Source organism: Salvia hispanica, chromosome 3 (assembly GCF_023119035.1).
Source record: "Salvia hispanica cultivar TCC Black 2014 chromosome 3, UniMelb_Shisp_WGS_1.0, whole genome shotgun sequence".
Classification (NCBI taxonomy): domain Eukaryota; kingdom Viridiplantae; phylum Streptophyta; class Magnoliopsida; order Lamiales; family Lamiaceae; genus Salvia; species Salvia hispanica.
In genome coordinates this window covers 18,304,168-18,316,095 of record NC_062967.1, presented here as the reverse complement: position 1 = coordinate 18,316,095, position 11,928 = coordinate 18,304,168, and the positions used below count along the sequence as shown (strand labels likewise).

Genomic DNA, 11,928 nt, shown 5'->3' with positions numbered 1-11,928 from the left:
AATCCTCTGAGATAATCAATGAAGATGAGAGATATGAGTCAGGTTTATCTTATGCTTAATTAAAGCTAACCATTAATTGCTGAGTGAGGAGTGGGTAGTTGTGTGATGTAATCTACTACACCTTTCTTTTTAAGATGAGTATTATAAAAAGGCTTGTAGGCAACTCATTCTACTACATGTATCTCTAACTTTCCGAAAATGGCTATGAACATACCACTGCAAGATGTCTTTTTTTATCAAGGCAACTGGAATCCACGTATGGATACTCTGATGTTGTCAACTATCATACGTTTTCGCGACAACGCATGCTGGGAAGGTAGTAATATACCCCCATGGGTCTTGAACGAGTGTGGGCTGGCTATACAGGGTGAGTTCGGGATCGAACTCACAATCTCTGAACTGACTGACCGGCTACGCCATCTGCAATCTCGACACCACACCTTCAAAGAGGTGGTACACACTACAGGGGCATCTTGGGTTCAACGTCAAAACTTTGTCGCTGCAGCTGATTGTGTGTGGGATGAAATATTGAAGGTAATAACTGCTTCTACTACATTGTATGGCATATAACTCATTTCATATAACTTATATTTATTTTGTAGAAGAACACCTTTGCTGCGGCATACTATCACAGAGACGAGCCTGAATTCAATCTCCTAGCTTCTTTATTTGCTCTTGATGATGTAAAGCTTGAAGATGTGCAGCTTGATGACACTCCTACAGTCATTGTAATTTCCGACTCAAGCGGAGGTGGAAACCCCATCCCAGTGAAATGTGTGACGCCGTCAGAAGATGAAGATGAGGTCAACTCTCCGGCTATTGGGGCAGAGTCCAAAGTCCGACGTAAGCTATTTGTCCATGATGAAAGCCCAACTGATTGTCAATCGTCAACTATGAAGGACCAGTGTCATGTGGTTCCACTTATGGGTGCCGGATTCCAGTCAAAAATGAAAAATAAACCACCACGTCCCACTCAGCCGACTTGCCCACACGTGCTGAATGGTTCCCCTTTTGCGAGTTCATGTGCCTCGTGTAGCCCTCTCCCTGCCAGCCGACGTACTGCTCCGTAGGAAGTTGTCTAGATTATGCTTGCAAGTATCTACAAGTGCTTTGTTTATAGTAGGCTAACCTTTATCTTATATTAGATATCTGATGCCCATCGTCTCCCCTTTTTGTTTTTTGAATGTGTTCTGGGAGGCTTTTTGTTTTGAAGATGTAAAGTGGTGTGTTTTATCAAACACATCAACTGATATTTAAATGGGCTTTAATATTCAAAATATATTATAACTATTTTGGGTTGATGAAGGTGTATATGAAACTACACTATATCAGTCCGTGTTGGAGCAAAATATATACTCATTCACACAAATTCATATGCATAGGGTAGAGTTTTAGTAACATAGAGTGCTCCTGATTCATAATCCTTGTTCATACATTCAAAAACATCCCATACATATTACATAGTGTTAGGAAGAGTTGAACCACTTCAACTTGACTCAAAAGGTGAAGCTTCTGCTTGTCTTCGTTGATGATGCATCATAGCGGAGCACCGGTGTACTGAAATTTGCATAGTTCATATTAGGTGCTTGCTAAGGCCAAAACTGACCACAACACAAGTAATCAAACATAAGAATTTTGTCATAAAAAAACATACCACGTTCCACATCGATTGTGCTAAGGCATCTCGATGAGTATTCCACTCTGTTGTAGGCTCAACTGTGTCAACAAACTCATTTTCAACAGCCTCGGATTCTAAATCATTGTCAACATGACCTCCATCCATTGCCAATTCGATTGGATCGGATAACATTGCGCCTCGCACATAGTTGTGAAGTAGAAAGCAAGCCATAATAAGCCTAATCTGCACCTTCACCGGGTAAAAGGCTGCACTCCTCAAGATTCCCCAACGCATTTTAAGTACAGCGAACGCACGCTCGATGACATTTCGTGCACGCGTGTGTCTCATATTGAAAATTTCGCGTGGACTCTGAGGGGCCTCAGTAGCGGGCCCCCATTCTTTTAGATGGTAGCGGACACCTTTGAAGGGAGTTAGGAAACCATCACTATTTGCATAACCATTGTCGCATAGATAGTAATTACCTGCAATCGAATAATCAACTTTGATCAATAGTAATAGATAGCTGAGAATCAAGTATAACGGTTCCTAAATCACACCTCGAGGAACCTTCAATCCATTGGGGCGATTCACAGCATCGCGGAGGACCCGAGCATCCCCTGCAGATCCCTCCCATCCCGGTAGCACATACACGAACTTCATATCCCGGTCACAAACGGCTAAGGTGTTGGTGCAAATTTGACCTTTTCGTGAACGATACCGAGGTTTATCAGTCTGGGGCACGTGTAAGCTGATATAAGTCCCATCTAGAGCTCCAAGGCACCCCTGCATCAATAACAAATTTGTTTAAAAGCTAGAACTACATTATATTGAACCTCTTTGGGCTGTAAAAGCTAACACCTTGAACCACTTCCATCTGTTGTCGGTGCAATCATCTGTTATCGGTTCCGGTGTAGCAAGCAGAGAGGCTTGCAACCTAATCACAGCTCGTAGGACACGATGAACATAGCGAGAAACCGTGTATCCAGAACGCAGGAAATCAAATTTGACAACGCGATTCTTTTTGTGGTGTGCCAAGATAGATAGAAACAACGCGACCTGCTCCTCAACCTTCACAAACCTGCCGTCTGTTAGATCACCAGTTTGTCTGAATATGCGACATAGCCTTCCGAAAGCGTTCCGATCCATACGCAAGTTTTCTAAACATGCCACATCGGATACATTGACCAAGCGATTAATATGCCTCACTTGGTCTGGTATCCTTTTGATACGACCATAAATAGCTCGTACAGATCTTTGGTTCAGCCTCCGACGGTTCTGTTGTAGATATATGAGAATCATTGCAATAACATCAAGTTGATGGCTATGCATAACCTCCTCCATCAGTTGAATTACAAGTGCCGTCGTCGAAACTGGAGATGCCATTGTCGAAGAACAGGGAAATCTACAAAAGACACCGCTACTGCTTATTTTGCAATTCATAACCACGATAATACATATGATGTAAAAGTCACTGATTTTGGCTCTGCCTAAAATGAATATGCATATCTTCTACAATTCAATAGTAAATAATTCATATTCACAAAATGAAACACAGCGAAACAAGTGAGCTGCAAGAATCGTTCAAAATTGAATTTGCAAAAAGTTCACCGAGCTAGAACCCACGGAAGAAAAAATTGAAGGGGCGATCTGAAAGACCACACAATCAACCATAAATAATTCATATTAACAAAATGAAACACGACGAGACAAGTGAGCTACAAGAATCGTTCAAAATCAAATTTGCAAAAACTGCACCGATCTCGAACCGATGGAAGAAGCAAGTCCAGATTCGATCTGAAAGGCCACATAATCAAATGTTTCAATTGTATAAAACTTACCTCCACAAAATGAAATCCTTTCGCAAAGTTTGGAGCGCTGCAATGAGGTGTCGAGGGTAGATGAGGAAGATGAATTATAGTCCTTCCACACTCCCCCAAATTGGAAAATAAACCCACAAGATTTTCTGGATTGTTTAACAATGGAATTCTACCTAAAACAGTAAAAAAGGACGGGTCGAAGACCCAAATCCCGGGTCGAATGGAAAAACGATCAATGGTACAAAACAGAGAGAAAAAGGTGGACTACTTTCATTTTCCTGTATTATCAAGGCTAAAAAACTGGCCCTATATTTATTGTGATTAAATTCCTGTCACTTTCTATGATAATAAAAACGACCATCAATTAGAAAGTCGACTACTTTTCTCAAACTAGAAAAATATGAAGTGGTATTGATTTACTGTAAATAAATAGATAACGTACATGTGGAGACCATAGCTGCAACAAAATAAAAAGTGTGTACAAATTTTTATTGATAATCAAAGATAATGCATCTGATAAAATCCAACATAGCATGACTATGTATTCGAGATGTACATAGGGCAAACTTAAACTTCACGTGTATGCATTATACAATAACATTAAAGCACACAAGAGAAGTGGATCTGAAAATAAAGTGAAGAGTAAAAGACAACTAACCCACAAATTCCAAACAATAGTTGATATAAGTAATGATACAATTATTACATTACAAGTACCAAACATAAAAACATGTCAGACAAACAGGTGGCAAAAAATGCATAATTGGTAATTATAACCAATTATAGACTCTTATTTTAACGCAAAGAAACAGAACACAACAATGTGTCAAAAATAGGAGTAATATGAAACAGACCAAATAATTCCTTTTCCAAATATGTTATTCTAATTTATTTTATTCTTTGAAAACTTAGTTAGAGAGAATCTTTATTTGCATAGTATCGATGTATAAATAACTGAAGAACTTAAAATGGAAAGGATTCTTATATCAGTTATTTGGATCTCAAATATCTATATACTACTCCTATTAAATTACTAAACTGACCTTAACAATTAAAGTAGTATTGAATAAGTATATTATGTGTACATCATTAAAATTTGTCAGAATGACACACTTATTAATTGTTTTGTAAGTACATATAAAGTGATTGATATCATACTTCGCAGTTGCACATAATTTTACTGAAGCATTATGTCCAAAGATGGAGGCCCCCCTACATTGCATAATTTAGGTATTTTATTTAGTCAGAAAATAAAAAATGGTCACTTTTACTCTTAAATATGAAATGAATACCATTTAAAATAAGAATATTTGTGTAAAAAATGATAAAGAATAAATTTTAAGTAAGACTATTGCTCTACACTATCATAAAGTTTGACCTAATTTGATATTTTCCATGAGCTTAAAATTTAGTTGCAAAAATCATGAACTTATACCTTATAGTAAAATTTCTCATAAATTGAAGGAAAAAATGATTATGTAAGAAATCCTCTGCAATGAACCCTAATACCCTGGATTGTATTATATAATCGAACTAGTTTTAAATGCTAAACGCCAAACACATCATTATAAAATAACGAGAGTTCATTACAACTTTATTATAGGGAATTCAGAGATTAAAAAACAATGATGACACATGATGTAATATAAAATTTCGAAGTTTATTAGTTTGTTATTAGTTCATTAATTAATCTGACGTAATATAAAAATTCAAAGTTCATTAGTTTGATATAGTTCATTATATTGAACTCTGAGTTATCTTAACTATAATGATATTATTCACCATTTAGTGTTTAAAACTGATTTGATATTAATCACATCCCCAGTACCTCTTCTCTTAATAATTACTCTCCACCCCTATTTTTTTGTCCCATATCCAAGATGTCATACAATTCCACATTGCTCCAACATTACAAAAATTTCCAAAAATATGAGACCTCCCTCCAACTATGAAAAACCCACTCCAAAAAGTTATCAAGTGAGTACCATACTACTAGAAAGTAGCATAAAGTGGTCACAAGTTCTAATATGGCGTGCTTTTTTTATTGTTTGAAAATAGTGCTCTTGCGGTGCGTCCCACGAGAGTATGCACTATTTTCATTTTAGTCTGTCCCATAAAAATATACATTTTCTAATTTTGTAAACTCTTTTATCTCTGATAAAATAACACTTATACTCTATTAACAATACTTTAATTACTTTTTTTTTTTTATCTCTTTCTTCTCTCATATTTTTTCAATTATGCATTAAAACACATGCTCCACCAAAAGTACATAGATAATAACTATCTCACATTGTCTGTATCTGTGATGTATCTGTGATGAAACCAAACCAACCCACGACGCCTCTCTTTAAACACTCTAACCGTCTCCTAACTGTATTATCCCTCCATTATTATCCAACTCCTCCTCTAAACTTTAATCTCTCCCACATTCATTCCATCAAAATTAACAATGAAGTGGTCTACAAACTCATCTTCATCTCTCTTCGCTCGACTCCTCTCCAAATTCAATCCAAATTCATCCAAAAAAACCCACACTCATCACAATTCCAATTATTCCCTTGACATTCCCTCTCCGAATTCATCCTTTTACAGAGACGAAGGACGATTCTACAGCCTCGACGAACACGACCCCTATTGGAGAATCTCCTTCACCGACGACAGAATCCAGCCACGCCGCAGCACCGGCGGAATCAATCAAGATTCCGACGTGTTTTCCCCCTTCCCGAGCGAGCCTCGGGAGAGGAATTTCAGTGAAATGGTTTCGGATATAAAGAGGATGAGAGAAAACAGGGGAAGGAAACAGAGAGGAAAACAAAGGAGTGGAGAAGATAATAATGGTGTGGGAGAGAGAAATGAATATCTTCCTCCAATCAAAGTGAAAAGGGAGGGCCGTGTCCGTGTGCCAAGGACAAGGGCCTCGAAAGCGTACTCCCCGAGAAACGAATGCAAGATTCGGGCTCTCGAGGAGATACGGAAAGCGAGGAGCAAGGCAAAGAAGAGGGCTCCCAATGAGTGGGTGTTGGAGGGGAACACGGTTTTCGATAGCGTTGTGGTTGTCAAGAGCTCGTTTGATCCGCGCCGGGATTTCAAGGATTCCATGGTTGCGGTGATTCGAGAGAAGGGGTTAGGGAATCCTGACGAACTCGAGGATTTGTTGGCTTGCTATTTGACGATGAATTGTAGTCAATATCATGATCTGATCATTAGCGTGTTTACACAAGTTTGGGATGAGCTTAAAGGAGATTCGTATGTCAACAATGTACCGTATTTTTATTCTTAGAGGATTGCTCAGTTGATCGAGTACTTACTGTCTCTAATTATTAAATAGTTTGTTTTAGATTTACGAATATTTACCGTCTGGTATTATTAACTTAAAAACTGATTTTTATTATCTAAATAGAAAATGGTCACATATATATATGTGTGGCTAAGATTCAAATTTGAGGTAAGTGATGGTAGTGAGTCACAACTTTTGTTGATATAGATCTTTTGTTTAGTTTATTGTGTTACACAATTTGAAGATACAAAACATGAAACATGGAGAGGATTGAAAATAAAAGATTTCGTGTAGTAAAAAGAGTTGTAGGCTATAGGTTTCATTGCATCTAGAAATAATAGGAGCCTCAAGCTTTCATTTAATTTACGTACATATATATGGCTGTCAAAGCAAATAAATCACGAGTCATTTGCAATTTTGCAAAGCTACGACTAATAGCCTAGGCCATGAAATATCAAGATTTTAATTAAGTCAAAGAAATACTTATTAGGTGGTGCAAGTGATTTTTTTTTAAAAAAGGATAACTGTTATTTATGTCACATATTTTTATTTAGTTTTTGTCAATTCTATAATTATAAAATTGAAATATAAAATTAACTCTCTTTTTTTTTAAAATTTTCGCAATTGTTCCACATTGGTCGAAATTAGTGTAGCAAATTGAATATAATGTGACAAAAAAAAATCACGTCATTTGAGAAAATTCGACATTATTTTAATCAACTTTCAAAAATGAATGGCCGTGTCATGTCATATATGATTTTGTAATATTATTTTTAATTTTAACATTTGTGAGAGCATTTTGAAAATTGATAAACTATGATTTTATTTCAATTCTTTTAATGATACATGAAATGAATTCTGTTATATGCGTAAAATAAGAATAAGGCGATTTTAAACAGATGGATGTTAATATTAAATATAGTATTAGTTAGCGAAACACAACGATATCTGGCCTATTATCTCAGTTGGTTAGAGCGTCGTGCTAATAACGCGAAGGTCGCAGGTTCGAAACCTGCATGGGCCATCTTTTAGTGTATATTATTTTATCACATTTTTATCCAGTAATTTTATATTGGTTTCAATCAAATAAGCTAATTTGTTTTAATGCAATAACTTTTGATTGGTTTAGAAAGGCTGTTATCTATATCATCATTTCAAGAATTTCTTGGTTTCCTATTCAATTTACAGTTTTGCAATTAGAAATTCCACATTTGGCTACAAAGTTGACGTTGAATTGCAATTTCTTGGTTTAATATATAGTTTCTTCTTTGGCTACATTTAGATTTATATCGATTTCATATATGGATTACTATATTGGATTTATATTGAAAGACTAAAATTACTATATTGGATTCTTATTTGTCAGTCAATTTAGTATTCATTTCATTATAAGATTTTGGTGGATCAATTTAAGTCGGAAATTTTTGGGCGTTTGTCTTTTTTTTGAAAACTTTAGTTCATTTCTTATGTAGCTGAATGGCTCAGTCAACTCGTTAATATGTTTCCTATCTTTTATTAAAGCTTTTATCATTTCATATTTACATTAAAGTATATAAATTTTTTGTTAGTGGTGAGCCCAATTTGGACAAAAATTTTGTATTACTGTATTTGATAAATTATGAAGTAGTAGTAACATGTAAATAGTTTTTCTTCCGAACTATATATATTTGCATTGTGAAAATAGTTAAACCCAATCGGGGCGTCACATATGATAGTAGTCCTCTTGTCATTTGAGAAAAATTTTTAGTGGTCTAGACACACCACATGGCATGATGACGTGGTGTGTCCCACTAATTAGTACTATTTGACAAGTATAACTAGAAAGAATCTAAAATATAAATTATTTAAGGTATTTAGTTTAAATAAATGATATAAAATCTTGAAATTTGGAAACTTTCTAAGTTAATCTATGAATAATACATATATACATATAAATATAGGGGAGTGTTAGTGTGCCATCATCTCTTAAAATAACACCATACCATCATTTCTACCAATCATTTTGTACACGTGGACGAATAATAAAAGGCTGTCATGTGGAAAAAAAAAAAAAAACTAAAAAACACGGCCAGCAATATGGTACACTTTATACAACAATTTTTCTCGGCCAGCAATATCCAACACGCTATACAACAATCTATAGATTGTTGTGTAGCGTTTATAATATTGCTGTATATATGGTGTCACGTTGTCACTTTAAGAGGTGAGGTGTTGTCATTTTAACACAGACCTATAAATATATATATCATCTTTTATTTTCAATATCTATTTGGCCATCTACGATTCTATTAGCATATAGGTTGATTTAAGATTAATAAATATTTTTATGCTAACACGATTAATTATAGTTTACTTATCATTATGCATTTTATTTGTGATTTTTTTTCATACATAAATAGAAAAATATTAAAAAATAATAATAAATTTAAGTTATTATGGTTTTTTTTTATACATATAAATATGTATCAACATTTTGCATAGCTGTTACAATAATATATTGCATTTTATAGAGTAGTATGAGTACGAGTATTATATATATTGATGTATATTGAAAAATCATAAGACGATAACTTTAATTTAGTGGAGTACTATTTAATTTTTTTTATATATATAAAAAATTATAAATAAAAAAATATAATGATAAATTAAACTCTAATTAATCTTATTAGCACCAGGCACGAATACAAAATATCTATATAATTTTATTTTGTCATTGCACAAAATTAAATATATTTCTGTAAATTTTTTAAATCAATCACTTAAATTGATGTGAATACATATTGAAAATAAAAGATGAAATATATATTTATGTGACCCTATAGGGATGTGATCATATGATAACCCATAATTATGGTGATAACCTAATAACCCTCATTTTATGGACGAAAAGTATCATTTTATAGAACAAAATATCATTTTATGGATTAAAAGTATCATTTTATGCATGCTGAAAAAATATCATTTTTAGTAAAAATGATACTTTTGACCCATAAAATGATAGGGTTATTAGGTTATCACATAAATATGAGTTATCATTATAACGCACCCCTGACCCTGTATGTGTTTATGTATTATTCATAGATTAACTTAGAAAGTTTCCAAATTTCAAGATTTTATATCATTTATTTAAACTAAATACCTTAAATAGTTTATATCACTAGATTCTTTGTAGTTACACTTGTCAAATGCTAATTAGTGGGACACATCACGTCATCATGCCACATGGTGTGTCTAGACCACTTAATTTTTTCTCCATTTCATTTGTGATTGTATTACATTTTACTTTTTACTCTTATGTAATGATGTTACTACTTCCGTCCTCCAAAATTTGTTCCACTTTGACCCTACATGGGTTTTAAGAAATGTAATAGAAAGTGCGTTGAAAAAATTAGTGGATTGTGGGTTCTACTTTTATATATTAATTTTATAATAAAATGTGAGTATATATTAATATTAGTATTAATCAATATTTCGATATATTGTACTGGATTTTGCTTTCCCTACTTCGGTATATTGTACCGAATTTTTCTTTTCCTACTTAGTTATACCAACAGTTTCGTATAAATTTATACCGAAAAATATATAAATGATTTTATAACTTTATACGTCTCAGCTACTCTCTCTTCGCTTCGCCTTTAATCTCTATAATATTCATGTTCTCCATCTATATTAATAAACTGCATTTAATAAACTATGCATTTAATAAACAAGTATTTAATATACATGTTGTATGGATGGTAGAAGAAATTGTCGACCAGTGCTTTTCCCTTTCATGGATCCCGAAAATATTTTGTTTAACCATAGTCCGTACCACTTCAAAATTGGAACTCTTTACGAATCGAGGCCGTATTTCCCATATGATATGAACATTATAATTTGGCATATACCTCACATTTATCTCTGGTTGTACATTTCGTCCATACTTGGCATTGAATCGAAGATTACTACCGAATACATTCAAATTTGATAATGAACAAGCTGTATGCCACAACACGTCAGCTTCATCTATTAGAACTTCAACAAACAAATGGAGATCTGAATTAAATAAAAATTGAAATAGTTAAATAATAGTCTCTCCGTCTCAGTTTAGGAGTTAGAATTAGTTATGACACGAGTTTTAAGAAATTGGTAGACTGTGTAATAAATTAAATGAGATGGTGGAGTTTGTAATAAATGAAGTGAGTTGGTGGAAAGTGAGATGGTTTGAATTTTTGGTTTTTCATTTTTTTGGTTTATTTTTATGTAGATAATGGCATTTGAGTGTAATTTTGATGAATAATGGGATAAAATTTTATGTCCAAATATGGAAGATTCTAAATGTGACTCTTAAACTGGGACGGACTTTCATGACAAAATGAGACTCTTAAACTGAGACGGAGGGAGTAATATAAATTCCAATTTTAAAAAGTTAAAAAAATTATAATAACACTTACTCGGGGGGGGAAAGCGTGGCGCAATAATAGCCCGTAATAGAGATAACATGGTGCCGTCACATTAAGAGTAAATCCGTGCTTCCACCATTCAGATTCAATAAACACTTTGGTAGCAGCAAAATCACCTGGTTTGTGTAGATTTGGCCAGTACTGTAATATGATGTCTTTGTACTCTTCGAACATAGTCTCGAGGATTACCCTATCCAAAAGTAACTCATAGTCTGCACAACTCTTGCGATCATTACAATGAACACTATTTTTATGGTTCGCTGGGAACCACAGTCCATGTACGTGGAACCACAGTTGATGTCGACCGATATCGCGATTAAATCAAAGTATGTAAGAGAGATCAAATAAATAATATGAGAGAAGAAGTAAGACTGAATACTTGATATAAAATCTGAAGGTGTATCCCTCAAATAAACAGGAGATCTATTTTTTTACCAAAGAAAAATCACCCTGCTCTCACTCACATGCTAAGCTATATATACATATGGAGATATTAACAACATAAACCTTAAAACAACAAACTCTAAAATTAAGGAAACAAACTAACTGACTTCATCCACTATTCAACCCATTTCTTGCACGTTGCTCACATCTGCATTCCCCGCTATTCTAGTGTTGTTAAGGTAGAATCGGATAACTGCCCAACATCCTCAAATGTAGTGGAGGCCCCTGCATCAGTCTCCCCGAGTTGAGAAGAACTCGGTCTCGAGTTCAAATTGCCATCATTTTCAACATAAGGACTTAAATGCTTGACATTGAAGACGGAGGTCT

The 11,928-nt window shown here is 34.2% G+C and overlaps 3 protein-coding genes and 1 non-coding gene across 5 annotated transcripts; 3 read left to right on the top strand and 1 right to left on the bottom strand.

Moving 5' to 3' along the window:
* Positions 1-163: 163 nt before the first annotated feature.
* On the top strand, positions 164-1,210 carry LOC125210929. 2 transcript variants are annotated; one of them, XM_048110569.1, is made up of 2 exons: positions 164-534; positions 606-1,210. In XM_048110569.1, exons 1-2 carry the CDS (start codon positions 199-201, stop codon positions 1,068-1,070), a joined length of 801 nt encoding a protein of 266 aa, XP_047966526.1. In that variant the 5' UTR covers positions 164-198; the 3' UTR covers positions 1,071-1,210. The 2 variants fall into 2 exon arrangements, with proteins under 2 accessions (XP_047966526.1, XP_047966525.1); XM_048110568.1 differs by having other exon boundaries at positions 603-1,210.
* A 128-nt stretch (positions 1,211-1,338) lies between these two features.
* On the bottom strand, positions 1,339-3,671 carry LOC125217006 (protein ALP1-like). Its single transcript, XM_048118824.1, has 5 exons — positions 3,457-3,671; positions 2,477-3,020; positions 2,176-2,401; positions 1,655-2,100; positions 1,339-1,557 (listed from the first exon to the last, which is right to left on the bottom strand). The coding sequence occupies exons 2-5, from the start codon at positions 2,999-3,001 to the stop codon at positions 1,537-1,539; spliced, it is 1,218 nt and encodes a 405-aa protein (XP_047974781.1). The 5' UTR covers positions 3,002-3,020; positions 3,457-3,671; the 3' UTR covers positions 1,339-1,536.
* Positions 3,672-5,770: 2,099 nt separating this feature from the next.
* LOC125217157 (transcription repressor OFP3-like) lies at positions 5,771-6,741 on the top strand. The gene has a single exon (XM_048118992.1). It carries the CDS (start codon positions 5,888-5,890, stop codon positions 6,716-6,718), a length of 831 nt encoding a protein of 276 aa, XP_047974949.1. The 5' UTR covers positions 5,771-5,887; the 3' UTR covers positions 6,719-6,741.
* A 924-nt stretch (positions 6,742-7,665) lies between these two features.
* On the top strand, positions 7,666-7,739 carry TRNAI-AAU. Its single transcript has one exon. It is a non-coding gene; the product is annotated as a tRNA-Ile (tRNA).
* The last annotated feature ends 4,189 nt before the right edge of the window (positions 7,740-11,928 follow it).

Excerpts from the sequence above, each read along its gene's own strand:
- LOC125210929 (XM_048110568.1), top strand. The coding sequence starts at position 199 with ATGGCTATGAACATACCACTGCAAGATGTCTTTTTTTATCAAGGCAAC. Across the intron at positions 535-602 it reads TGTGGGATGAAATATTGAAG|AAGAACACCTTTGCTGCGGC; the intron begins GTAATAACTGCT and ends TTTATTTTGTAG.
- LOC125217006 (XM_048118824.1), bottom strand. The coding sequence starts at position 3,001 with ATGGCATCTCCAGTTTCGACGACGGCACTTGTAATTCAACTGATGGAG. Across the intron at positions 2,402-2,476 it reads ACAGATGGAAGTGGTTCAAG|GGGTGCCTTGGAGCTCTAGA; the intron begins GTGTTAGCTTTT and ends TTATTGATGCAG. Across the intron at positions 1,558-1,654 it reads CACAATCGATGTGGAACGTG|TACACCGGTGCTCCGCTATG; the intron begins GTATGTTTTTTT and ends TGCAAATTTCAG.
- LOC125217157 (XM_048118992.1), top strand. The coding sequence starts at position 5,888 with ATGAAGTGGTCTACAAACTCATCTTCATCTCTCTTCGCTCGACTCCTC.